The 27,934-nt window shown below is 35.0% G+C and overlaps 1 protein-coding gene across 1 annotated transcript in view; it reads left to right on the top strand.

The window, feature by feature from the left end:
• Positions 1 to 27,513, top strand: part of DIAPH2 (diaphanous related formin 2) — a gene marked incomplete at both ends in the record, with an annotated part of 241,610 nt that extends 214,097 nt beyond the window's left edge. Inside the window, one exon of the mRNA XM_082004221.1 lies at positions 27,449 to 27,513. Within this exon, the coding sequence (XP_081860347.1) occupies positions 27,449 to 27,513 (65 nt within the window). The remainder of the gene's footprint in view (positions 1 to 27,448) is intronic.
• Between the last annotated feature and the right edge of the window lie 421 nt (positions 27,514 to 27,934).

Genomic DNA, 27,934 nt, shown 5'->3' with positions numbered 1-27,934 from the left:
AAACTTATTTCCTGCTCATTTTCTAACAGTCTTGACATGAACTGCTAGCAATTTTAAGTTAAAGCATATAAAGATTTATGTGCTGAAACAGGAAAGGTGGTATCAAAGAATTTTAAAGCATCCTTCATCTGAAGTTTCTTGTCCAAACTCTTACCAGCATTCATGAATCTATGCACCTTCTGCATAAAAGCTTAGATTTACTGCATGAAGTTTTTAACATATGAACCCTGTGTATTTTTTAAATTTAAAAAACCCTGTAACATTAAGCAGCTTGCAGGCAAAACGTCATCGTCCAACACTTAAGGTTGGCGTAACCTTGAGCTTTATTCAAAGTTCAAATTTAAGATACGGAGATGGACATATGCTGCTAGCCAAAAATATTTTTCATAATTGGTCTAGATTCACGTTTGTATATAGAAAGAGTTTAGGGGAAGAATAGCATTTGTAATAAACATATGCCCTTTGTTTTCCTTTTGAAGAAAGAGGTGCAAAATTCATATAGAATGGAGATAAAACATTGGCTTAGTTGTGCTCTACAGCTGATGAGGTTAGGAAATATATTCCCAGCTGAAATGAATGAAAGAAAGAAGAAAATGTCGGCTTTTCCTTTTCAGTAAATATTAAGTTGTTTTAAAGTTCCATTATTTGTTTGTTTAAGTTTATCCAGTTCCTTCTATAACTTTAATGTTTGATATTTACTATTTATGAAGAGAAAAGCAAGTTATTTTGAGCATGTTATGCCTTGATGACAGAATGATGCCTGTGTATTGCCATTGAGTAGCAAAGGTTACTACATTCTCCTAAAGGAATACCTGCATTTATTTAATTTTTTTCTCCCATGTTCTCTCTGACCTATATATTTTCAGGTTTGTTTTTTTAATATGTTGCCACTTCCCATCCCCATATTTTTACCTGTCTTTCCTCACTTTTACTGATGGTATAAGAAACTGTATTAAAGATGTCAAAATGATCTTAAAACTTACAACTTACGTTGTTTTCTTAGGAACTCGGGTTACCATCTGGTAGCATTACTGAAAACAAGTTCAATGACTGTAGAGGGTCATAAATTTGGTTGCTTTTATATGCCAAGTTCACGTTTGAGTTTCCATGTATTTTTGTATTCCTCACTAAACTTCCCAGGTATACTTCCTTGTTACTTCTACTTCACATATTCAATGCAACTGCATCTCAGCTGTGTCCTCATATCATTCACTTTTAACACCTCACCCCCAGTTACCTCTACATATACTTAGAAGGGGAAAGATTAACTTAAACCAATATTTAATTAAACTTCTATAAGTAATGCTGAGTTTCCCTGTATCGAAACTTTAGGAAGACGCACGCACCTTATATCAACAGTGCCTGTCAAACCTATCTGCACTAGACAGGTTTTTATAAATATGCATTCCAATCATTCAGGTATCCTAGAGGAAAGCTCTTCAGATAAAATAATTAGCTTTACGTTTTGTAGATTCATGAACAAATAAAATGCTTTGGAGATTGAGGAATTCTTAGAGAAAAGTAGCAAGAACTTCATTTCCAAAATGACCAAGCAAATTCATGGCTAAATACAGATCTGGAAAGTGTTTATTTTTGCTGAAATCTGTCATATGAAACAGGCATTGAAACTTATTTTTGTATTATTTAGGGACAAAATTGTATTCCTTTAAAAAATTCGCTTCCATCAGCCCTTGCTCTCTAAAACTTATTTAACAAGATTTGTCTCCTTAATCGTAACTAATGTAGTAGATGCAGTAATGCTGATATTTATTATAAATATATTTATGCTTTTTGTAGTAATTCTTAAAGGGGTATTTGATTAGTTTGCAAATGTGTCCAGATTATCAGTTTAAAACATTTTCTGTTGGGAGTTTGTTGATTGACGTTTTGTTATATGACCTTGAACAATAAATTAATTTGCCCATTCTTTTTTGGTGCGGGTGCTGGGTGACTGTTTTTTATCGTTACTATGGCTGCTGTTAAAGCTTCTTTCTTCCACTCTCTTTAAAGACCAGACGGTATCTCAATATACTTTCTCCAATTGACAAAGCAGAATGAGAAAATAGGGTAAGGAAGGGGTTTAAGGGCAAAAGAGAGTTAATTACTTCCTGCAAGTCCCAAGTTCCTCATACAGCACTTAAGATATTAGGCACTTTTCAGTGTGCCTTGTAAGTTCTATTTTCGAAATAGCAAAGAAATGGATTTTACAGATAAGAATGGCATCATTAGGGAATCCAGAAGTCATATAAAGTTTGAACGAAGGACAACTCTAAGAAGCTTTCACCTTTACCTCAGTCTGTACTCCGCAATCCACTTAATACTAGTGAAGTGTACAAATAAAGACCTGTACACAGATCAAAAAAATTAACCTGATTAAATGCATGATTTAATTGTGTGGTGAATGTCAGAAATATACAGAAGTCCTTTGCCGATGTCAGAAACATACTGTTAAAAATAAAACTACATTTAGGTGAAATACATTGATGAGAGGGCAAAAATGCTAAAGGAGTTGCAATAAGGAAAATGGAAATGCTGTTCTTGTCTTTCAACTTCACGCATCATTTCTGCAGATATAAAGATGGTGTCCAAAATCTTTTGTCAATTGCTGTACGGAAATGTTACAGGGAGTGGGGGGGAACAACATAATTTATGAAAGTTTGTATTTCACATTGGTAGGTGTTAAATGGAAGGTTTCTCAACTGTTTTGGTCTCCCTCTCTGAAACATAACTTCCTGTAGAATAGGGCATGTTCCCACCCCTCTTTCTTCCATTTGATGTGTATTGCTGAAATGGTCAGGGTAAAACACAGATTTGGTATCAGCAAGAATTTTTCACAGGTTGGATTAATGGGAACCTCTAAATCCTGTTTCAAGTTTATACAACTAAAGGATTTCGGAGAAGCATCTGTCAGGATTTTTTATTACAGACAGAATGTACTGGAACTGCCTTTAGAGCTTACTTTGGCTCTTAAATTTTCTGTTGTAATCTTTTACTCAGTGCTAGACAGAATGCTGCCCTGGCTGATTTGTGTGTGTGTGTGTGTGTGTTTATAGTAACTTTACATCAAGGAAAGGCAATGTACGTACATTGGAGAGATACAATTTCAATTGCTTTGAAGAATAAATATCATTAAACAATATGCAAAATAAAAAACTAATACAGCTATATATAAATAGGTCATCATTGGCTTGTACCTTGTTTTAAAGTGTTTCTGCTGGCAGAGAGAACTCTGGGGGAGAAAAAAAAAATCAATGCACAGGCTATACAGTTTCTGCATCTCTATTTTTCACACCGCTGTTAGTTCTAATGTTACTTGCTGGCAGACATGACTTGAAAGCTAAAATTTTACCTAAAAATCATTTACAGCATGCAGTTTTTACTAAGTTGAAAACACTTTCTCTATATAATTGTACAAAGCAATAATTTCAACAATTTTGGCCTAATGTGCCTTGATGAGTAGACAGCATGATCTTGAAAGTGATGTTGTCTTAAAGTAAGCATTATTATTGCAACAAGGTCATTGGGCTAAAATTCTTTCATACATTTTCCTATTACAGGCTCTTTTGAAAGTGTGCTTGAGGGGTTCTGTTTGTCTATTTTATCAAGTAGCGGGTAGCGTGGTAAAAGGTCCACAGATAAAGGTTCCCCTTTTGCTTGTAAACTTTCTACTGTACATATTGAAACATACTTTTTTGCTCTGTATGTTCTTAAAAATTAGTTACTGCCCCAAAGGAAATGCATAAACAAATATGCTGCATGATGTTTTTCTTATATATGTAAAATAATTTTATTTTGTCTGAATTATCATCTAAGTTTACTTTGTAATTCCTAAGGGTTGTCAGATGATCATTAAATCTTGATTTTCTGTCAGGAAGAATTAATAATCTTGACTTCGGAGTGAATTTAGAAGCAATAGGGGATTGGAGTCAAATATTTGAATACCATTTCAGTGTTAACTCAGTTATTCATGTTTCAACTTAGGCTGACGGGTAGATAAAAATTAAATTCAATTCATAAATCCTTCTTTGCATTTTAATTTTCTTTTCCCCTCAGCTGGGTTAAAAACATACATGATTTCGGGTGGGGATTGCTGCTTTGGGTGTCCTGTGTTTAGAAAATCTTTACATGCAAGTTCTAATAAAGAACTTATGCAGCCATATGCATAGATCACATATAATGCTGTCTTAAAAGTTAAAAATAAATTCAGTAGAATAAAATAAGAATTGGTTTCTGGGTGAGTTGATCAACTTTATTTTAAAGGAAAGCTAAAGTTAAGGAAAAGACTTTCATATTCTAATAATACCTTACAAGAAACTGCCACTTCAGAGCCTGTGTTTCTATTTATTATCTATTATGGTATTTACTTTAAATGTCTGTGGTTTTATTAATTAGTTGTATTTTTCACTCCTCAATCACAAGGACGTCTGAGAGAAAAAAGCTGCAAACATTTAAGAGATTTTTTTTGTAATCTGTTTCATGTTTTATGTATTTATGTCTGAGGTATCGGTGAATATAGAGCCATACTGTCCCCACACCTTATATTCTCATGTAGTGACATGCCAGACTGCTCTTAATAATACAGTATGTTTATCCACCATGTAGCATGGCTTTATATTTACAAGATATGGGAGGTAGTTTTATTCTCTGCTTTGTTTATACTGTTTCTTTATTCAAGTTGTATGTGCTGCTGCACACCATTTAATGTCTTATCTGAAGCTGTATGATAATGTTTTCCTGAGCTGTATTACTTCCCATTAATTAACTTCTCTTCTTTGTTTTTCCTAGTGTGAGAGATTTCGGATCAGCTTTTCCAAATCCCATGTATTTATCTCATATATATTTGTGTGTGTATATATAATATACATACAGTGCATACATCATAAATGTACATATATAGAACATATTATGTATGTGTTTATAGCTTTAGGCTTGGAGTCTCTCCAGTATTTTGAACCCATATGCCATCCCGTCTATCCTTTTAAAATAAATAGAATTACTTGCCTGTATTTTGTCCCTTCTGTGTTTACCCCACAGTGATCCAGAGTTTTGAAAATCTAAATGGTGTTTTAGTTTCTGAAGGCCAGCTTCAAAAAGCCATGAGCTACAAGCAAAGGCATGTTTGCAGTTTAATCTGAATGTTTTAAATTCTAGATCTAATGACAGTGGAGATTAATCGTTTTTGGGATAATGTGCAGGTTTACTAGAAGCTACAGGAAAATATTTAGTCAGTAGGTTGAAACCATGCTGGTTTACTTTTATAAAAGTTAGTTTACATATCTTTGTTTTCCTGTTGATAATGCATAGTCCTGCTATGTAAAATAATACTTATCCTTTCTAGTATAAAAGCTATTTTTAATAACGTTTTGTTATTCAGACAAAGAGCACAAAAATCTCACTAGGCAGATATTGTTTATGTAGGGGCAGGAGAATTTGATGCACTTTGACCTGAAATGGGTTTGTTTGCATTCCAGACATGACTTTTCAGGGTTTTGACTTCAGCACCCATGTATATTCAAACTTTGTGGGCATACAAGATGACAGCGTATTACTCTTTTGTACCTTTTGGTAATTCCTCTCTTCAGTCCTGTTTGGACCACAATTCTACCATGAGCAAGGGCTTTCTTGGCAGATGCAGTTTTCAGTGGTGACTGAAAGTTGTATCACAACTCAAAGCAGAATCAAAAAGATTATTACGACAGTTTTAGACCAAATAATTATAGGGCAATTTCAATAATCAGTAAACTTTTTGAATAAGTTTAGCTTATGTCATATATTTAGAATAAAGCAAAGCTGAAATTGCTGGTGCTTCATGTTTTCAAACCACGCACACTGGAGAGACAGCTGCCGATCAATTCTGTGCTTACAGATACAGTCTTTGCTATAAGAAGGCCACAAAAGGTAGCAAAGCAAAAAAAAGCCACCGAAAAAGCCACCACACCAAAACCCCATGCAAATATCAGAAATCTCTTTTCTCCTGATATTTCACAAAGCTGTTTTTTTCTCCCTTTGGTTTCTTTTAACTTCTTAATTTCCTTCTGTTTTCCATGCTGACTCTTCTCAGATGTGTCATTTTTCCTGTGGTACACAGCATTCAGAAATACCAGCAACATCTCAAGAATTTGTCAAAGCTTGTTTCTCTTCTTGGTGTATATTCTTATTCTTTGCTGTTATGGAGCACATTCTGTCAGTATTGTGTTTCTTTGGTGAAATCCATCAGAAATCTAGGCATCATCAAATTAAGGAAGGATAGCTAAGTTTTCTCAGTCTTCCACTTTTCTCCCCTCCTCCTTCATTATCCTTGCACAGCATCCTCTCTGGGCTTTTGGCTGAAGATGATGGGAAACAATCTCAAGAACTTTATAATTCTTTACTTTCACCTAATCCAGGGAGGCTGTTCTCCCCATTACAATGCTGACTGAAGTCCCTTTGGCTATGTCTGTGCCAGGGACAGATGTTTGATGGCTTTATTCAAGAGTCTTGGTCCACATGTTCGCTGCATCTGCATCCTGATGCATGGTGTTCCTCCAGGCAATTTGGAAGGAAACCCAGACATAGAGTTTATATAGTTACATGAATAACCCAGGAGTGACCTGGCTTATTCTCTACTGGATACCTCAAATGAGTAGGGCACCTCACTGAGGAATGCACCTGCTCCGCAATGAGGATGTGGCCAGCAAATGCACCGTGAGTACAGGATTATAAAATACTGTGGAATAAACAGCCAAAAACATAGCAGCCCTTCCGAAATGCCTGTGTTACGCGTTCAGTCATACCTGGATATGGCTGTTCTAGCTATGAATGTTAGTAACAATATTTTTACATCGCTTAAATTCTGAACCATTAATGTTAGTTTTGTGCAATCAGGAATTTATCAGGTAGCTAGCCTGAGTCCTAGTTCTACCGTATCTTATCACTGAGTCCTCAGAGAGTGGTGAAGATCCTCTATCTATAACTTTTGTTTATTTTTTCAGTATGTGCTTTAGCCTGTGGGCATATGTTAACTATTTTAAGAATGAAGCTAAATAATAGATGTTAATTTATTTTCATTATGTGCAGTTATTTATGAAGAAGTCTCACTGAAGAGTTCTGGCTTAAGCTTTGAACAGATTGGAAATGATAAATAGGCAAAAAAAACCCTTTCCTATTTGAAAAATATCACTGAAACCAAAGCCTTGGCATTTAGAACTGCTAGGAGTATGGATGTAAATACTAATGACAAGCCAAAAATAACTACTGTTAATACTTATTATTTATGAATCCCTGATATGTGCTTGCCAAGGACTGGGGAGTTGATAGGGTGTGAGAAATGTTTGGAAGGGCTTTTGGAAACCATCTAGTACAGCCTCCTGCTTGAAGCAGGATTATCGCCACACTAGATGGAGTCAGCTGTGACTTGTCAAACCAAATCCTGAAAACCTGCATAACTTCCTAGGCAACCCATTCCAGTGCTGCCTTGCATTCCTAGTGTAGAATTTTTTTTCCTAACATTTAAGCTGCAGGTTTGAATTTCTGTCTCTTGTTTTACCTTCTGCCACCACTGAGAAGCATTTGAGTCTGGTTGCTGTTAGATCCTTCCTTAGCCTTTCTCTTCACAAGAGCAAACAAGCCCAACTCCTTCAACCTCTTCATAGTTCATCTGAACAGTCATCTCGTAGGTCATCTGAAAGAAAAAGCAGGACAAAACATATTAAGAAACTGAATTTTTTTCCTTTCATAAGGAAGAAATAGAGAGGCTGTATGATATGAATTAATTTGAGGTTTTGTAAAAAAATATATATATTTGCAAAGACAGGGGACTGGAGATGTAAGAATCAATGATTTTTAGTGTATTATCTGAATATGGTCAATATTAGTATTATAGATTAAATATGAATTCTGTAGAATAAGAATTAGTGTTTAGTTATATCAGTTGTCAATTACAGGCAGGGAGATTTTTAATTGCATAAAGGCAGACTGGATGATTAAGCCACTTTCAGAGCAAAAGAAGGAAAGACACCTTAACTGCTGGCTAAACTACTAGGATTAGACCCAGAATATCTGGGGCGAAGTGGTTTGCTTAAATACTGACTGTATTTGACCTTGGATTTTTTAAAGATACGTAGTGAGATTTTCAGCACCACTTAGATGTATAGGAAATAATGCTACTAGACATCTATCAGTTTTTGGCAGCTTTTGAAAAACCTTTATGCTCTTGCCCTTACTCATATGCTACAGTGGAAATAGTAGAGGAAATAATATCACTATTTCTTATCAGGGTTTGTTTTGTCTTGGTACATTTTTTTGGTGTTGTCCTGTGTGTATGAGTAATACCTAGTACTGGAGTCACGATGCAAACATGCTTCTTTCTTTCGTTAGTTGAGACAAGATTGGAGGGTTTGGAAGGACACCTGCTTGTTTATAACAACTTCCTGTATCCCACTCATAATCACACCTCTTTTTTTTTCCTGCATCTTAAACCTGTTGCTCTTACCTGGTATGTCTTTGCTGTGTGTTTCAGAATAGGGTATGTTTAAGTGTTTTTCATGCCACCTGTAAGAGGTGTATAGTTTGTCCCGTAACATTCTAACAAATTCTCTCTGGTGGTTTTGTTTGTTTGTTTGTTTGGGGTGGGTTTTTTTGTTTTTATATAGGCCTCCTTTTTCAACTTGGACAGACTTTGGTATGTTTTTGGTGTGGTTTTGTTCATGCCAGAATGTTACTGTTACAGGATGGACCTTAAAGTAGACCCTCTAAAAGCTGTTGTGCAGCAAGCCCAAGGTTGCCTTTCCTCTTTTGGGCTGCTGCGCAGGATAGTCACTGGTAGTGTTGAAAAGATTGATCTCTGCTAACAGTCCAATGTGCCGTTTACCCAATCTGTATGGGGTAGGTAGAAGCCGCTGTCAGGCTGCTGTGTTCTGTGCCCATTCTCTGCTCTCCTCAAGTTGCAGCTGCTCTCTCTATTTGCTGAGACCGTTAACAGTATAGTCCGATATATTTTCCCAGGGCTGTTATTTTGTACTCTTACCAGCCTTCAATATAGTACAAAATGCAAATTGTTTCTTCCATTCATCTCTTTTTCCATATATTCTAGCCAATCCAGAAAAGAAAGGTGATAATGTTGTTAAACAGCTTCGGTGAAATTAGATTGTAGATGTAGATTTTACTGCTCTACAATTTAAATACCATGTTAGTTAATGTTTTCTTTACAAAAGTATGAGTGCTATGCGTTTGTTAGAGATTTTAAAATGTAATATTGTGAGGAAATGGGTTTGGTGGGATGTAAATTATTTTTCTCAGTGATAAATTGGTACGAAGATGCTCCCCTTTTTTTAATTATTTTTTTTAGAAACCCGATGGGGTTTTGGTGACACAATTTAATGTGCAAAACAGTTTTTCTGAGGCTTATCTCTATCATTAATATTACCAGTTAGGCCTTGGTAAACTGCAGGTTAAAATCCTGTCAAGTGTTCTCATTCACAAAAATGTTTTGGTTCGCTTTGTTTTGTTTTTTGCAAAGATTCTGAAATTTTCTATCACATCTTAGTTAAAATACTAAGAAAAAATATTTTCACTGTTTAAAAACAGTTAAAATAATCTGTAAATATAATAAAAATAATTTATTTTATTATAACAAATAATAAAATATTGCAGTATGTTATTAACCTCTTCATTAAAGTTGAGAGATCTAGTGAAGGCAAATGAGAATAAAACTAATATTCTCAGCAGGTGTTGCACAAAATACTCCCATCATATTAGCTATTATGTCTGCAAAGCTGACAGGGATGACCCTGGATGGGGAGCATCCAAGAAAAAATGAAAATTATGTCAGGGCTTAAACTTCTGAAGGGAAAAAAAAAATATTTTATATAATAAAGTCTTTTCCGAAAACTTCCAATTTGCTGGAACCGTATTTAATACAGAAACCTATAGTTGCCCTAAACCTAAATTTTACTTTAGCTTATTATAAAGCTTATTATAAAGCTTATTATAAAGCTTATGACTTCAGGTTTAAAGTCAACCTGAAGTTGACTTCTCTGTTTCAAAAATGTTTTCAGGAAAGTGTTGAAAATTGTTCAATATTCCATTTCATTGTTTTTTAAAGGAAAAGGTTTTGGTTCTTCATTTAGTCAGTGTATCAGAACTTCATTTTAATATTATTTTTGAGATTTTTTGAGAATCTTTTTAGTTCTGTATTTTTTTAATTCAAATTTCAGGTGGCAAAGATTTTTTAAATGCCCTAGTATGAGAGTGTTCTTAAAGAATTAAAATTTACAACTACTTTGTGATTTGCTCAAAGTGCCTTTAAACTGTAAAATCATAATTGTTTTCATATGCTAATCAATGTTCACAGCACCACATGTGAACAGTAATATAGGTGATAGCCATTTTTCTGGAATATTATAAAGCTTATGAATTTCCAGCTGTCGTACGGGTAGTCATTACCTATGTTGTACATAAAAATCAGAGGTCTTGGATATCAGCTGTTTAGATGAACTACTATCTCATTTTTTCCAGTGAGACTTTGCATGTTAGAGGACATAATCTATTGCTTCTTTAAGTGATTTTAAAAAAATGTGCTTATGTACACATATGTAAACATATAAACATATTTTAAAGCACATTTTTATTGAATGTTCAGAAGGTTCCTTCTGTGAACAGTTTTGTCATATATGTGTGATAATGTAGAATAAAAGAGAATAATCTTTTTTTAAGAGGTACTGTGTGACTTGAACTGTTTTAACAGTTCTTTTGCTGGACTGTTAAATGATTGTATGAGTCACATCAAACAGCTATAACTGAACATACACTGATCGCAATGCAGAGTGACCTTTTAGTTTGCTCACCATTAAGCTTAAGTTAGTAGACCTTTCAGCCTGATGCAGATTTTTTTAAAGGCACCCTGCTGTACTTTTCCTGTTTAAACTCTTGAATCATTACCTATTTTAAGGATCTACTGTGCCCTGAAGGTATTGTGACATTTACTAATCCTTCCCACTGGACTTTCCAGACATTATGGCTGTCTCACGCTGTGCAGGACGTAAATCTTGTTTTTGAACTATAACTCAAAACAAACACAATAAATCAAATTGCATTTATCACTTTGACTCTTTGTTACTGTTCATGCATCTGTGTCATTCAAAGAGTATTTAAATGCATTCTTGTAAAAAATTTTAAAAGGGGATATGAAAATACATATTTCCCTTCTGTATTATAGATATCATTTTCAGCCCGTTGCAAACTGTTTTATGAAATAATTATTTGCCTTAAACTGCAGTCAGTAGAACACTTGCAATATAAGTGGCAAAATTTGCATACTTTATGAAAAAAAAAATCTCTGTAACAAATTTTGCATTAAAGCTTTGAGAGTTTGCTTTTCCATTACTGCTGAGTAGGATATTCCGAAATTACAGATGTAAATTTCATAAAGTAAAAAAAGATTTTAAAAAGTTCTCATCCTCACAAAAACCGGTCTGTAGAGATGGCTTTCTTTATCCAAAGCCTAGCTAACTTGCAAGTCAAGTTGTTAAGCTGAAATGCAGGGTGTCTTTTATTTACTATTGTTTTTCTTGCTATTTTCTGTTGAAATATTAGGTTGGAAAATTGTAGACATTTGCTAATTGTTTTTTTCATTCATCATAAACAGCTGATGAAGTAGTTTAAGAACCTCAAAAATTTCTTTTTTTTTTTTTTTTAAGTTTATATCATTGTTTCCTTGAGTATCTAGTGCAAGAGAAGTACTTGGACATCAACAAGAATTATCGTCAATGTTCAGCAAAGTCTAAGTCCTGTTTTGTAGAAAATGCTGTCTAGAACATCTAGTTAAAGGCAATGCAAACAAAAAAGGTAACATGTCCTTTGATCAAAAGTTTAATTCAACAAAACAGGCTTTGCATTGTGTGCTCTGAAATCTGACTCACTCTGCTCCTGGTGGACAATGGACCATTGCTTTGGCTTTGAAAGCAAGCAGAATTCCTTGGCTTTTAGGAGTTACAAGAAAATACAAGGAAGAGGCGGGTGATAGTTAAAAGGCCACAGTGCCTAGTGAATCACAAATAGGTGTACGTGGTTAACACATTGACTTTGTTATTTGTAAAGATGAAACTAGTTCAAGCGTGAAAAAATATTCCCTCAGAAGAAATTGAAGGAGCTTATAGTTAAAACTGTTTACATACAGCAAAACATAATTCTAAAGGACATTGCCAGCTTTGGGCAAAAAATATCTGATGGATTAATGTTATTTTAGTGGCATTAAGGACGTATTTTCCTAATCATTTTATCTGGCAGCAAAATATGTGTAAGTCCTACTCTCTCCGACCCCAGACAGAGGTTACCGACTTTCTTTTCGTCCACCTAAATTCATAATCTCCTTGTTTGTATGGCAAAGCTAGTTCTGGAGAGGTACTGCAAAGTAGATTTCTAAAAGGGAAAAAAGTTGGAAAGAAAAATAATGTTTATTCTGTGGCACAAAACATTATTTTTAAGGCTAGAAAAAAAGCCGTAGCTTGATTAGCAAATCAAGTCCTCTGTGTTCAGACGATGCTTAAGGCCAAGATTTGTCCCTGAATGACTTGCTTATTTTTCTGCAGTCTCAGCAGTGACCTGTTCTGAGCCATTTCTGCTCCCTTGTACGCAGCCAAGCTACCCTTGCCCTTCTGTCACTTCAGTCTGTAGAAGGGTGAAGAGCAGTATTTAAACTCCAAAATCTTCCTGAGCATCTTCGTATAAGGTGTCATTACTGCTTCCCATCCAGCCCAAGTGAATATGAATATATTTCTTCAAGCTTTACATTCACACGTCACATGAGCTGAATAAGTGGTCTGTTTTAGTCCCACTGCATCAGGATAGATAAGAAGACTGAGTGTCTCCTTTTTTTCAAGATATGGAGCAGCATGGGGAATGGTGGGGTGCTTACCTGGTGGTGTGGATAACAATCAAATTTTTTGGAAGAAAGGCTATATAACCGTGTTCTGAAAATGCGGAGAGAGAAAGGAAGGTAAAAAGGAAGCTGATTCACCTACAAATTAAGGCAAATCCAGGTGTATGGGTAGAGTGGTTTCAGTGTGGAGAAGTTGATGGATGACTCCTAAAAGATCTGAAGAGTCTGTGCGATAGTTATGTTTTATGTTCTGCGATGATAATGGCTGAGAACAGGATAGAAAGTTGAAACAAACAGTAAAAGAAGTGAGGCTTACCTTGTCATTCTTCCTAATGAAGTAAGGGAAAGCATTTGAGATACTTTTTTTTATTTTCCTTTTTCCTTCTGTCTTCATCACTGCTGGAATCAAGAAAGTACAGTTATGGGAAATCATGTTCTCCTGTAATGTAATCAGGTGGGGGAACATATTTAACTAGTCCTTTGTTGTATGTTGTGCTTGAGATTCTTGCTGATAGAAGCATAAATAAATGACAAAGGCATCTAGTGACTGTTTATTAGCCAAACAAAAAGGTGAAATACAGGATTCCTTATGGCTGTCGTTCTATTCTACCTAGAATTTGTAGTGTCTGGCTTGTGCAAGAGTTGAGAAAGTACAGATGATTTTCTGTTCCTGCTCAGAATAGATTTGCTCAGTTCCCCTGTTCATAATTATACATGCAGCTCATTTTCAATTATCAGTGCAAAAGGTGGAGAATGGTATCAGTGTTATCTTAAAGAGAATTTTAACGTAGTGTAAGTTTAGCGTGTCAAAGAAGAATAACTGATAGATAATGTATTAAGGAAATTAGTAACTGACAAAGAGGTCAGAGAACACAGGAGGATTGTGAGCAATTGATGTGAAGTAGTTTAACTTTCAGAAACAATGCAGTAACCAAGTGAGATTTAAAAGCATAGAACAGCAGTTCTCACTGCTCAGTGGAGCTGAAGAAGCATATTTTTTCAACACAGTATAGCTAGAGTTCTTCAGTGAGCAAGAGGGGCTGCAGAGAAGGCAGCGTGCATGGCAGAAGTCAGCGAACAGGTAGGTGTCCGTAAAGAGCAGCCCTAGATTATCTGAATTAAGATTAGGTAACTAGGTGAACTTGTTTAACACCAAACAGGGCAGAGAGAAATCTGTTTATATGACATCTCCAGGATAAAAGATTATAGACTGTTGCCAGAAACCTTTTGAGTTTTATTTAAAATATTTAAAATTTAAAATTTAGATTTTATTTATTGGATTTTATTTTGGATGTTATTTAAAAGAAGAAGGTCGTGCCTGAAGTTATGAAGGACTAATTTTCTGGTGTAGTCAGCATATGAGTATCATTTTGCTTTCTTAGGATTCATGTATATAAAAATGTTTTTATTCATATTATGCATGTTGGCATTAGCTTTTGGATATAGATATTTTTTAATCAAACTATTAGTTAAAAACTCATGGAAAAATACTTCTCGTTTAATTCATTCACCTGTTACCTAGCTTTGAATTGTAGTGTAAGTTAATTTCACCTAAAAGTGCTTAAAAGACAACATACAAACATCTAAAAAAATATTTTTTAGAATATGTAAGCAATATTAGGATTGTATCACTACCTTTCAAAACCACTGACAATCTATGTGAACTTTGGCATAGATTGCTCTGGAGCTCCTTTTGCAAGTGGTAATTTCATAAAAGTTTATAGCTCTCGTATTGAGAGGTTGAAAGATGCCAGTTAGGTTTCCATTTTTGACATTTGTCCAGCGAGTGCAACACTTACAGGTTATAATAAGGTATCATCTGTTAATTGGTAACCTCAAGAGCATTTTTGGTAGAAATAGTGGGATGAAGAAATCTCAGTCAGTTAGAAGAGCTTAACTTCTTTTTAGCTCTATTTTTCTTTTAGAATAAAGTGAAGTTCTTATTTAAAGCTTCTGGAACTTGTTGTTACTAATAGGATGTGTTTTCTAGTGTCTATCAAGCCAGACCTGGTCTTGCTTTTAATACAGATGATAACATTTTTTTTTACGGCCCTCTTCATAATGCATAATACAGACTACGAGCCCTGTCACAACTCATTGTTTAGTAAAGGAGGGGTTTGTAGTTATGCATCTGGGAAAGGTAGAAAAGCTTGACCTCAGAAAGCAGTTATCATGTGTATATAGGTATTTTGCTTCTGGAACAATTGTGTCCATATTTATATAATGGTATTTTTTTTCTAAATAGGGATTCATTTAGGTAGTCAGACTCATTTGGGAGTAATATTTTGGTAGATAGTCTTAAAAAGCTCTACAGTTTTTCAACCTGTTTCTAAAAAGCAGACAATAATAGTACAGCTAAACATTGTTGGCCCCTTAGTCTTTGCAAAAGGGCTGTTAAGGCAGTCCTAAAATACTCACAGGTTCTTAGGAACCATCTGAATAACAGGTGCATGTGCTGTAATCACATGCTACCTCTGCCCTTCATCCTCTGAGGTCCTTGCTGTTACATCAGAAGAACTGTATTGGTGGGGAAGGGGTACACTGGCAGATTTTGCAAGCTAAAATACTTCAGGGTTATGGAGTCATCAGGTGTTGATTTTTGGGTTCCACTAATCTGAGACAGTTGTTACTGAAATAGTACAGGAAGCCTTAGAAAATTATATTGCTCAAATACAAGTATCAGTAAATAGAAACTATTTTGAGCTCTTTAATGAAAACTTGTGCACTCACAGCATTAGCCGCTTCTATAATTTTATTCTTTATAAGAACATAAAGGGTCAAATTCTGCCTTTTGTGAGCACTGAGGTCTCACATTGAATCATCAATGAGTTGTCTGCTTGGCCAAGAAAGAAATTCAACTCCTAAGTTCCTAAAAGTTACTACATTTTACCTCAGAGTCTGTCGTGTAGTCTAAATTACTTTCTTGTATTAATTATTTTAATAAGCAACAGTTTCACATTCACAAAAGCTGCATATGCCATCGTTGCAAATAATTTATCGTAAAGGTCACATGCAGTATCTAGTTACTCTCAGTTGGGGTGTGTAGAGAAGTAACGGGTAGTGGTGAGATCATCTTTCCAGGCTCAGACAGGAGCTTTTCTTTAATGTTATACGATGAAGGTGTGGATGGGCACAGAAGACTACAGCCTGTGCCAGCCAGTCATACAGGAGTGATGTAGTTTTAAGTTTTCTCATAGCATATTCAATTCCATTTAAATATTGCAAAATGCTGAATTGTAAATGTTAACCTAGCCATGAATAAAAAATGCTGATATTTTATTTAATAAAAAAATAATTATGGATAGCCTGCCTTTATTGTATTATTTAAAATATTTCATTTTATATGTAGACTACAAGTTATTGCAGAGGGGTTTTTTATATATCTATAAAGAGAATTTGTTTCTGGTGCATAAAAAATACAGGAAACAGACTTCTGCAGGCTACAAGGAATATTGTTTGCTTTTGACAAGGGCTGTCATTTTTCTGGGTATGGAGAAAAACTATGGTAGCCAGTTTACATGAAACAGCAGGAAATACTTTCAGGAGTGTTAGCCAACTCCTGTTCTGAAAGAAATGCCTTTCACAGAAGAGAGAGCTTTCTCTTTTTATCCTATCTTTGAGTTCATTACTTTCATATTCTATGCAAAGAGTAAGGCATGTATGCATGGGAGATGTAACTTCCAGTATTTAAACTGCCAACTGATAAAAATGAGAAGTGGAGGTGGGGGTGATCCTGCCGAGGCAAACACGTTCTTACACCACTCTTTAATAAAATATCGTAAGGAATAGCTAGAAAGCTTCCCCTTTGACTTTCATCTGGCAGGTTTTGATTGTAACTTTGTAAAGGAATCAGTATTGACTTCTATCTGGCAGTTTAGGAGAAGAGGTGAAGAGCTTTCTCTCTTGACTTTCTGTATGTTTTGTCAAATCGAATACTTCCATTTGAAGTGCGAAGTGAAGGCTGATGTCAAGAAATGCCTTCAGCACAAGCTGGTGCCGGTCTCTCGCGACTTTCTTCTTTCTTAAAAGTATCAGATTAGATGGTAAAATGATGGCAATCTAGCTGGACATAAACACATTTATTGCCGGCTCAGCAGCCATTACATATCATTAGTGAAAGGAGGCAAGGGGCAAAGGGAGCACTTCGATGTCAGTTTGATGCTTTTTAAGGACAAATGCATTCGGATGAGAAGATGCTAACTTTATGGCTGCTTGTATACTTGAAGTTCAGAACCTATTACTGTATTTCTTTGTCCTGTTAGTAACCTTACAGTCAACGTACTTTCAAGCAAAAACAAATTGTAAGACTAGTAGTGTTAATAGGGGACCTGGGAATAGGACGTTTTGGAAGCCATTTTAAATGACATGATTTATTAAGAGTATGGTTTATTACCATCATACCAAGTCTGTTCAGAATGTGGATACATGTTTTTTGCGATGTCACACACTTTTCCTTAACAGTAAAATAGTAGGTACAATTAAAATAGGGAAACACATCTTTTACGTCAGCAACTCTGTCCTCTCTGACATTAAATGGTTTTTATGAGAGGATCTAATTTTACTTTTGGACAGCTGCTGAAAGTGTGTGTGTAGTCATGAAAGGAGAGACACATACGCTGTGTTTTAAGGTCTGGTTTTTTTCCTTACTGAAGCAGATCTAGTTTATTTACTCTCTGAAATTTGTCTTACCCTTCTCATTCATAAGATACACCTTTTGCACTGTATGTGAGATACAATAAAGGTTGCAAATTAGAAGTTCAAAGGAAAATATCTGAATAAATGTGATATTATTGTGATGGATCTCTTTGTTTCTCTGTTACTGTTACTTAGACCTGACCTTCTTCTGAGATTTGACACATCACATCACATATCTTGTTCTTTTTTGTGTGTTATATTATGAAGTACTTTCAGTTGTCTCATTTGGTATAAAACAAATCATACATTCATGTCCTAAATGTTTCACTAGTCAGAATAATTAAGTTGATCAGGTCTGGGAACATTGGAGGGAAAATAATAGGGTCATTGAGGCATTCAAGCTCTAATGGGAACCCAAGTTCATTCAGATATCAAATCTAATAATTGCTTTACACCTGTATACACACTCCCAGTGAGCAAGTTCACATTAAAGGTTTAGTGGTACACTTTCAATACTCTGTTTCAAGGGAATTTTAGTACTGTTTTTAAAAGAATAAGTTGTTTTTACTTTTTTCAACTTTGTTGTTGTTGTTGTTGTTTTTGTGTATCAGTTGCAGTTCAGCTGATTACTCGTCTTGTTGCACGGGAAAATATTTTCAGCTGAGAATTTCTTATTAAAGGCATTACATGAGTAACGTATTACAAATCACATTCAATAGCAATCAGAAAAATATGAAGACTATCGTCTGAGTTTCACTGCTTTGAAACAACTTATTAGCAAAGTAAAAATCTGAAACTCTGAATTTATACACGATTGTGTGTGTAGCACAGTATAAGGATTGTAGGAATACTCATAGCTGTGATTGGTGCTTGAAAAAGGCAATTTTATAAGGATGAGGTAAAAATCAGCATTATTTTTTAAGATTGTATGAGAAATCAAGCAATAATTACAACTTTTCAGTTTTAACTAAATTCTGTGACAAATCTCTCTGAATGTCAGTGGTACAGGCTGTCACAAAAATTCAATTAAAATTTATCACAAACAAGAATAAAAACATACTGCCTAGGAAAATGACAGCTATTCATAGCAGGTTTCAGTAAATTCCAGACTCAAATGCTGGTCACAGTGCTGCTTATTTTTGGAGAGGATTTCGACTGATGCAATCGTTCCTCTTCATGATCTTTTTATTTCCCCACCTTTATAAATTTAGCTCTCAGCTGAGAATTCAAACTGAAAAAGAAATGGAAAATGGCTGTATATGTGCCTGCATTGTACTGACATGAAGGCCTATTTTCCTCTGTAATTTTAAAGGCCAATTACCCTTGGAGGAAAGGAGAAAAATAGATTGATTTGTCTTGTAACCCCTGAGGCAGGAATGTGTTGTCTCAAACTAAGGCTCTTCAGTTGCAACTCTTGTGGAAGAGCTTTCAGTGCATATCCCAAGTGGTACTATTAACAAAGAAAGCAAAGTCAAATTAAAATATTAAACAGATCATTTAAAGCTTTGAAGAATCGTAGCTTACTGGGCAAATTTATAATTTTTTTAACACCTTTAAGGCCAGGAGTAAGCAGTAGTAAAATTTATTTTAAACAGATTACTTGAAAATAGGATTTACAAATCCATTTTTGTTCTAGAAATACTTAACTTCATTAGATTTTCTTCAATTCTAGATAGGATAAGTATTTATTTACTTAATGGAATTGTGATACAGGTGGTCAACATCCTAGATTTTGCTTGCAAAAGTATTACTTCTATTGTGTTCCTGTACTGTATTGACTGTGGTCACAGCTGGATTGCGCTGAGCTGGTAAATGTCATCACACATGCCATTTAATATTAAAACTCCTCACATTATTCATTTTTAAAGCATTTTTATGTATAACACATAGAACATAAATAAATGGTTTTTCTACTGCTGTTCTGCATTTTCATACAACTCAAAGCTACAATTAACGCTGCCCTGCAAGCTACGTCTGAGTGGCAGCAGTAAGATTAGGCATGTCTTTGTTCCCTTTTAATCTGAGTGAAACGCCTTTCTGTCAGGACTTAAATCCTTGAGCTCTCTGTATTTTAGACCTGGCTCTGCACACACAGTGCTTCTGGATATTAACAACTTTTATTTAAAAAGTTAAAAAGAATCCAAACATCTACATATGTTCTCAATGAGAAATTGTGCACATAGACTGGTCTGGGTACCTTCTTAAAATGAAGGTACTCTGTTACCTAACTGACTAACACTTTTGAAGCAAATATTTTAAAACAGCATACATATGTACATACAAATCTATCTTACCTTAATGCTTACTATGTTATGATGATAATTTTGTCACTCCTGACTTCTGCAGATAATGCAGGAGCTGTGGGTGTCTGCATTTTTCTGAGGAGGAACCATTCAGTTTTGAGAGATGTCCTTTTAAGTCTGTTACAGTTCTCCTTAATGTTTTTTCTTCCTAGTGTAGAAATCTTATTAGCTACACAGACCCCTTTTCTTCCTCTTTATTTCTTCTGACACCTTTTCTTACATATCAATCTATTGGTAAACGTCCCACTAACCAGGTCAAGAACATAATTTTTAAATGATTATAATATCAACACATTTAAATGATTATAATATCAACACATTACACCTTTGTAATTAACATGTTTGGGTTGCTTATCTGTGCTATCTTTGAGGCCTTTAAACAATCAAACAAACAAACAAAAACCCTGCTATTTCTTTGGCGTAAGCGTAAGTTCCTTTTTCTCCATCATGACAACAACTACTGTGTATACGCTCAAGTTATCACTCAGCTTCCGTGAAAGGCTGGAGATGGACCTAAACCAAAATAAAACAGGCTTTATAGAATTTGACCTCACAGCTACAGGGTTTGCTTGAATTCTTAATGTGTTCTTTGAAATTGATGCTAAAATAACCATTTTAGCTGTCATTTATGTTGATTATCAAGAATTTGAGGTTCTGTTTAGGAAAAAAAAAAATCTGAGAATAGGGATGTCATATCACTTGATCTTTTCTCATTTTTGGTTAAAAAAAATCAAATCTGAATGAATGCAAAATGACCCAGTGTGATGATTATAAAGGGTCTAGTTCAGATTTTTCCAGGTATGTGTAGGGTGACTGTTGAGGTTGAAATAAGAGCATTTAAAATAGTAAAAGATTGAAAGAAAATGTACTAGCTCTATAGTTTCCCTTAACCCAGTTAGAAAACTGTTTTATTTGCTTGTTTCATCAATTTGCAATAAAGATCTTTTGGAAAGTGCTATTTCAGAGAGTTCTTTCTGAGGTGTTATTTTGGCTGCATTTCTCCCATAACTGATTTTTACCTCATTGCAATTTTTTTTATATAGGCCACACATTTTGAAAGATCAATTTGAAATCAAATCTCACAGAGATGGACTGAATCTTAGCAGAACTGAGGTTAGGAGAGCCATTTTCTCTCAAGGTGCTGTTTCTCAAAAGGATTTTCTTCTAGACACCGACAACAGTTTTGAAGCTCTTAATTTCCTTGACTAGCTTATTTCTCAGCTGATATTCTCTAGCAATGATATCGGTACAGGCCAGGCAATATAAAGAACAGTGTTCAGCTGTAGCTGTTAAAGAGGTGCTGAAGATTGATGTGCTTCCTTGCTGTCTTACAATATATCAGTTCTGCTTCTGTCTTATGTTCTATCAATTCCAATTTCCAAAAAGATTTACCTTTCATTGTTGGTAAGCTAAGCTGATGAAGGTGCATGCAGTCAATAAAGAAAAATAATAAAGTTAATTCTTGTCATGGGTTGCTCTTTAAAGCAGTTGATAATATGATGTTACATCAAATGACATTGTAACTTGGCTTCAGTTTTCCCTATGCATGGATGGCTCAAGGAGAAAACTAGAGGCTATCCAGGCTACACAGATTTAAATTTATTCTAACTTGTCCTAACTTTAATCAATGACACTTTATAGAAAATATTTAGTTGCTCTGTCAGAAAAAAAAAGACACTTGAAATGCTGATGTCATCAATATCACAGATACAGTGTTTACTCCTTGGAATAATCATCTGTTATGAGAGTTTATCCATGTAAAACATTCTTATATGACCAGCTTACTCATTTTTTTGTGTAATCATTCCATGCCTATAGGAAACTATCTTGTTCTTGTGATGGTTCTCCATGTTATATGTTTGTGGTGCTTGCTGAAGTACCTGGGACTGTACGGGTATTTTCCCTTGGGTTGCTCATAAAAACAAGATGCGTTTCAGCAGGATTTCTTAGTGAACAAAATTTTACATGAATGAATAAATAAATGTTTCATGTAAATGCTTTCATTGATTCCCAAAGGCATAGGCCATACAAATTCCCTTAGAGTATGCATTTCTGCATCTTTTGCATAGTCAAATTATTTCAAAAATGAAATTTTAAATATATTATTAATTGCTGAGTGTTCTACCTTCTTCATATGGTCATTTTCAAATCAGCTCAAGCTGGTACCTTCTTTCTCTGAGCATTAACCACCTTTTATTATTGTCAGTGTGGGAAGGTGAATTCTTTCACCTTGGGGTGGCTTGTCTGGACAAAAAACGAAAAAAAAAAAAAAGAAAAAAGAAAAAAGAAAAAAGATGTAGTGATTGTGCAAGTTAATGGTGTGAGCTTTTTAAATAAATTAGCATTTCAGAGTTCTCCTTACTGGGGCTCATGCCCTCCAGCATGTGCTTCAGCACAACAGTTGCTAACTGACAACCCAATGCTGTAGAATATCCCTCTTACAGATTCAACATTTTGGCATGATTTGAAGTTCTTATTAATGTGATTAACATTTATTAACCAAGACTTTAAGTTAGATGTTGTTCAGGTCTTAAGGTCCTGTGACCACTGTATTTGAAAAAGGCAAAATAGTTCTGGTGTTACTTGTTCGTGAAAACCCCAGTATTCTTTTTAGCCCATTTTCCTACAACATTTAGGTCCTTTGCCATCTGCATAGAGATTAATACTTCAATCTTTTGTTTTTAAGAAAGGACAAAAAATAGTTATCTGCGCCAATCATTGGTTTTGTGGTGGTTTTTTGTGACTTTGGGGGTTTGTTGCTGGTTTTTTAATGTTAATCAAGGGGTGCTGCAGTTATTTACATTTGGGAGGAAGTTACTCTCCTGACAAGCACTCTAGGAAAGTCTGCAGGGAAATAAGATTTCAAAATCAGTCTAGTGTTTGAATTGAGTGCTGTAATTAGGGCACAAAGAAACACTTTTAATGCTTTAATTCACTGGAAAAAAAGTATTATTTAATTCTGGAGAATTAGTCAACTAAGGGTACCAAGCCCAAGGTAGCAGTTTATAATACATTTATAATTTTAATATAAGGCAGGTCAAAGAGAGACCTTTCTTGTGGTTGTTACAGGATAATACAAATTCCAGTGGAGTACCTCTGACGTATGGTTTTGTAGACTCTGTCTTTTTCTATTATCAGATACCTCAGTCTCATGACTAGTCCATTTGATTGCACAACATCTATATTATTACTAGCATTAATTGCTCATAAAAAGTAAGGTTTATAATTAGGAGAGCACAAAGTTGCTACCTGGAAGAGTGGATAAGAAGAAAGCAAAGTGGAAAAGTCACTTAATCTTAGTATTGCTGTTCTGCGAAATAGTTATATTAGGTGAAACATAAATGATGACTTTTATGTTGATAGCAAGCTAGTGAGTTAATAAATCTGTTGGAGCTATTGAGATTTCTCTTTTAATAGCAGAATTAATGAAGGAGCATTAAGGAAAGGAAAAATACTTTTTGCAGAGTACAGTTTTTGCAAAAATATTTTCCTCTCCGCTACCAGTGTGTTTTTAATTGATGGTCGCTTCTAATGTTTTATACATACAGAGTAGAAGGGTGAACGTCTTAAGGGTGAAGTTGTCAAATTCCATAGAATTAAAATACATTGTCTAAAAATAACTTCAGAATTTTTTTTTTGTTGTTTACTTCATGGCATATATTTATTGTAGTTACACACTAGGCTTATTGTTGTTTTGCCGTTTGGTTTGGGGTTGGGGGTTTTTTGTTTGGGTGTTTTATTTACATCAGTAGATTTATATTACATAGCGAATGATGTGTATGTATCAAAAGCACCTCTACAAATACCTTGTATATTCTAGATATTATTTATTCTCGTCTCAGTATTACATCGGGTGCAAGAAAACTTGAGCAATTGTTATTATAACAAAGTTGACATATTTCTTCCAGTGGAGGTCTAAAGTTTGCATGGTCAAGATTACATTCCACTATTATATATACTAAAAAGGAACTACTGAATTGATTTCTCAGCATTTAATTGTATATTTACTTTATTTGAATTTGATCCAGCTAGCTAAAATATGAGGATTATTTTATCATACAAAAATATGCTTTCTTCTCCATTTTAATCCTTCATTGCTCTACCTCTTACTGTTGCAAGAAAAGGTCCATTCAGCTGATTGAGAGACCACTTCTAAGTTTATGTGTTCATTTCTGAGACAGATTATAATGACTGTAATATGAGCATTGTTGCTTTTAAAATGTCCTACTTTTAAGAGAGATGGACTTTAAAGTAAGATGACATTAAAGTAAGAAACAAAGTTTTCATCTGCATTGGTAGATGGGTTACCCTGAAGGCATGACTGATACCCACAGAAACTACTATCACGTTTTCTAGTCATTTTTACATGCTTCTGAAGTGTACACCTGAGCCTTTTTGCAATGATTTTTGGCTTAATTTTAAATACTCTTAGGTTACTACTACTGCCTTTTATTTTCCCTCCCTGTACCCCCGCAATACAAGTGAATAGTTTTACCATTTATTGATGTTATACATAGTTTTGTGCTAGAATAGTCATAGTCATGTTTATAAGCCAGTCTTGCTTTGTGTCGTATTCCATATGGTCTGTAATGTAAAAAAAGTAAATACAGCTGTTGGAGATAACTGAATGTGTATGTTGAAAGTGTTTCTAAATGTCATGATTTTTTAAAATTTTTGCTCGAGTCACTGAAATACCAGCCCAATCCAGTTTCAGATCCTAATATGAAACCCTTTTTTTTAACCCAATGAATATGTTCGTACGTATACAAGCATGTTTTACATCAAGTGAAGAAATGAGTCATTTCTTTATGTGTACATGTATATGTATGTACACATACTAATGCTTCTTTTTTAACCAGATGTAAATATGCACACGCACACACAAGGTTACTTGCAGAGTCACTGTTGAATAAAATAGGTCTTCGTAAAGAACAAGAAATGCTTTATATTAACCTCCAAAATTTTCAGATACATTAAAGCTTTCACACTAATAGTAATTAAATCTAATCCTCCCATCCCTTTTTATAATAATCTTGATTGTAAAATATAAAATAATAAATTTATCAAAGTGTAATTTATATCGTACATGCCTTTGTTTTAGTAAGACTCGCTGTAAAGCACTCTAAGCTTTGCAGAAAAATCTCTGGCAAATGCTGACATTGTTTCTTACTGGTAATAACTGAATCTTTGTACCCCAGATTCCTTGATTAGAAGAACCTTGTGATTCTTTCCAGTCTCTCTTGAATCTCTCAGATTTTGTATTGCTATCTGTAGAAAATACAATTACTTCCATTGAAAAACTAAAAATAATTTAAAAGAATAGATTACTTCTAATTGGGAAAGCACTTTCAAGAAGGAAATGATAATGTTTCCAGTTTATATAATTTTGTTTTGTGTTTTCTTTAAGTCCCAGCTCCAGTTGTGTAATTGCAGGAGAATCTGAAGTGTCATTTGCAGAAAATGTTTGTCTCTACCATGATGAAAGACAGAAAAGAGAAAAATAAAAAAAAAACAAGCATGAAGAAACCAACAGTTCTTAGACTCTCTTAATCTGTTTTTAACCTGTACAGTTGACAATCTTGAAATTATATCAAGAAATAGTCTACTGGTGAAGGCACTCCTCCCCACTGAGAGCAAGTATCGCTAGACTCTTTACTAGTCACTGTTTCAGAGGAACAGCAGCACATTTGAGTTGATAACTTTCCTTCTTGGGTTTTAGACAGCTTTTTTGTCCTTTAATTTCTAGTGCCTAGTGACACTGCAACCACTGTAGAGATTTATTCCCATGCAAAACAGATTGACTTAGGGTAATTTGAATACTTTATGCATGGATGGATTCATTAGGAAAAGGAGGCAAGGCAGAACTATAAAAAGAACTAATAATCTTGCTAAAGGAGCCGTTAATTCCCTATAGCATTGGAAACACTTTCATTAAACAGGGAAAATGAAGGCTGATTTTGCAGAGCCCATGCAGTCTCCACAGGCATCCTCTGTTCTTTGTCCAGAAACAGCTCACAGAGATGACTTTGTCTTCTCCAGAACCTTGTTTAATGTGCTTGGACCATTTCTGGCTTTGTTAGTTTAGAACAGAATCACAAAATGATTGAGGTTGGAAGGGACCTCTGGAGGTCATCTTGTCCACCCCCCCTGCTCAAGCAGGGTCACCTGGAGCCAGTTGCCCAGGACTGTGTCTAGACAGTTTTTTAATATCTCTAAGGATGGAGACTCCAACCTGCCTGGGAAACCTATTCCAGTGCTCAGTCACCCTCACAGGAAAAAAGTGTTTCCTGATGTTCAGAAGTAACCTCCTGTGCTTCAGTTTGTGCCCGTTGCCTCTGGTCCTGTCACTGAGCACCACTGAGAAGAGCCTGGCTCGGGCCTCTTTACACCCTCCCTTCAGGTAGTAATATACATTGATGAGATCCCAGATTGGTCTTTGCTCCAACCTTTTCACCCATGTCTAGAACATAGTGATTCAATCAATAGCTTTCTCAAAGAATGTATTTGTACCCATCAGACCCACTGGGGTCTCGTGCCTGAACCTTCCACCTTGGTCCAAGTTGAACGTGCTCCCACAGCAGTACCAGTAACATGTGTGTTTGGAGTCTGTTGCAATGTGGAAACAGAGCGCAATCAGCTCATTTGGGAAAGCAAGCTGAGAAAACCTGCTTGCCTGCAGTTTGTCTGTCAGACTTTCTGCTTCTGAAGTGACTGTTGTTTGATAATATTACAATACTACGTAGGAGTTCCAGCCATATATTGGAACACCCTGATGCTGTAGCAATGTAGATGCTGTACTGATGCAGACAAAGAGCAGCAACCTGAATATAACATGAGAGAATCGAAAAGGCTAGGTGGAAAGTAAGCAGTCTCACACACACACACACACACACACAAAAAAAAAAACCACCAGCATGGCAGGACCAGACCTCATTTTAAAAAAGAAAGATCAAAACCTCCAGAAAAGTAAGTTGGGGTTAATTTTCTGCCCCTTATTTTGTGTGTGCACGTGTATATTCATTGCTTTAAAATTTTATTTTAAAGGCATTTAGAAATGTGGCTGGTACTTCATGATTGTTTTCCTGTGATAGGGACATATTTATTATTCATTGCAACAATTACTGTGTAATATTTTATACTAAAAGTTGTTCACATTGCACAATCAGGAAATGCTTAGGAAGTGGCTGATTTAACAGTTCTATTTTTAACTCTGTACCAAATTGTAGTGAATAGCGTTAGCGCTTTTATACTTGTAGCATCTAGTAGGCTTTTCACCACCACACTGGTCAGTACGTTATGATGAAACTTGAAATGTATTTTTTCAGAGCTTCTTATTTTATAAACGATTTGTGCACGGATTTTTACCTAGAATTTTAGTTTTTGTGTGCTGTTTCCAAGGGGACTGTGTTTCAGGATTCTCCTAATGCTTTTATCACCCAGCTTCTCTGATCAAGAAAGTAATTTATTGCTGATTGCAGAACTCTTGAACTCAGTCTGGCAGCTGCAGTGTGAAACTTCTCTGATCCAGTCTCCTAGTTACTTATTTACATATCATTTGAAATTATTTTCAGAGCTGTTTGAAAACCTCTTGACATTGCATTATCCATGTTTCAAATCTTATGGTGATTTGTTTTTTCCTCTCTTTGTATTACAGATAACAGACGAGTAACTTTGGAAAGGTCTCGTTCTCGCCACAACGGAACAATTGCAGCTGTATGATTCTTCTGATGCCAAAGAATTAGTGAATTGTTTTATTTACAATTAAATTGATATACTTTGAAAAGAGTTTATCATACAAATTGGCAATGATCATAAAGGAATACTGGTATTGATTAAACAAGAAGGTGTATAAATATTATGTATTTTAAAAGCTATTGCTAAATAATCCACATACTGTATCTTTATTACCCAACTACCAAGATCTGTAAACAGTGTTAAACAGTAGGATATATAGCTTATTTTCTTATGTTCTCCTCCCCCCTCCTTTTTTTTTTTTTTAAGGCTGGCAACTTACATGAAAAGAGTTGGGGATTTCTAGGTTATGTTTTATATGGGTAAGAAAATACAAATTCATTGAAAGAATACCGCTGTGGATTCTATTTGCAGTTCTGATTTGGACATGAAAGGAAAAAATAATAAA

Source organism: Phaethon aethereus (genome assembly GCF_964289735.1).
Source record: "Phaethon aethereus genome assembly, chromosome: 10".
Classification (NCBI taxonomy): Eukaryota; Metazoa; Chordata; class Aves; order Phaethontiformes; family Phaethontidae; genus Phaethon; species Phaethon aethereus.
Note: the sequence above shows the minus strand (reverse complement) of the source record. Positions and strands in the feature narration are given on the sequence as shown.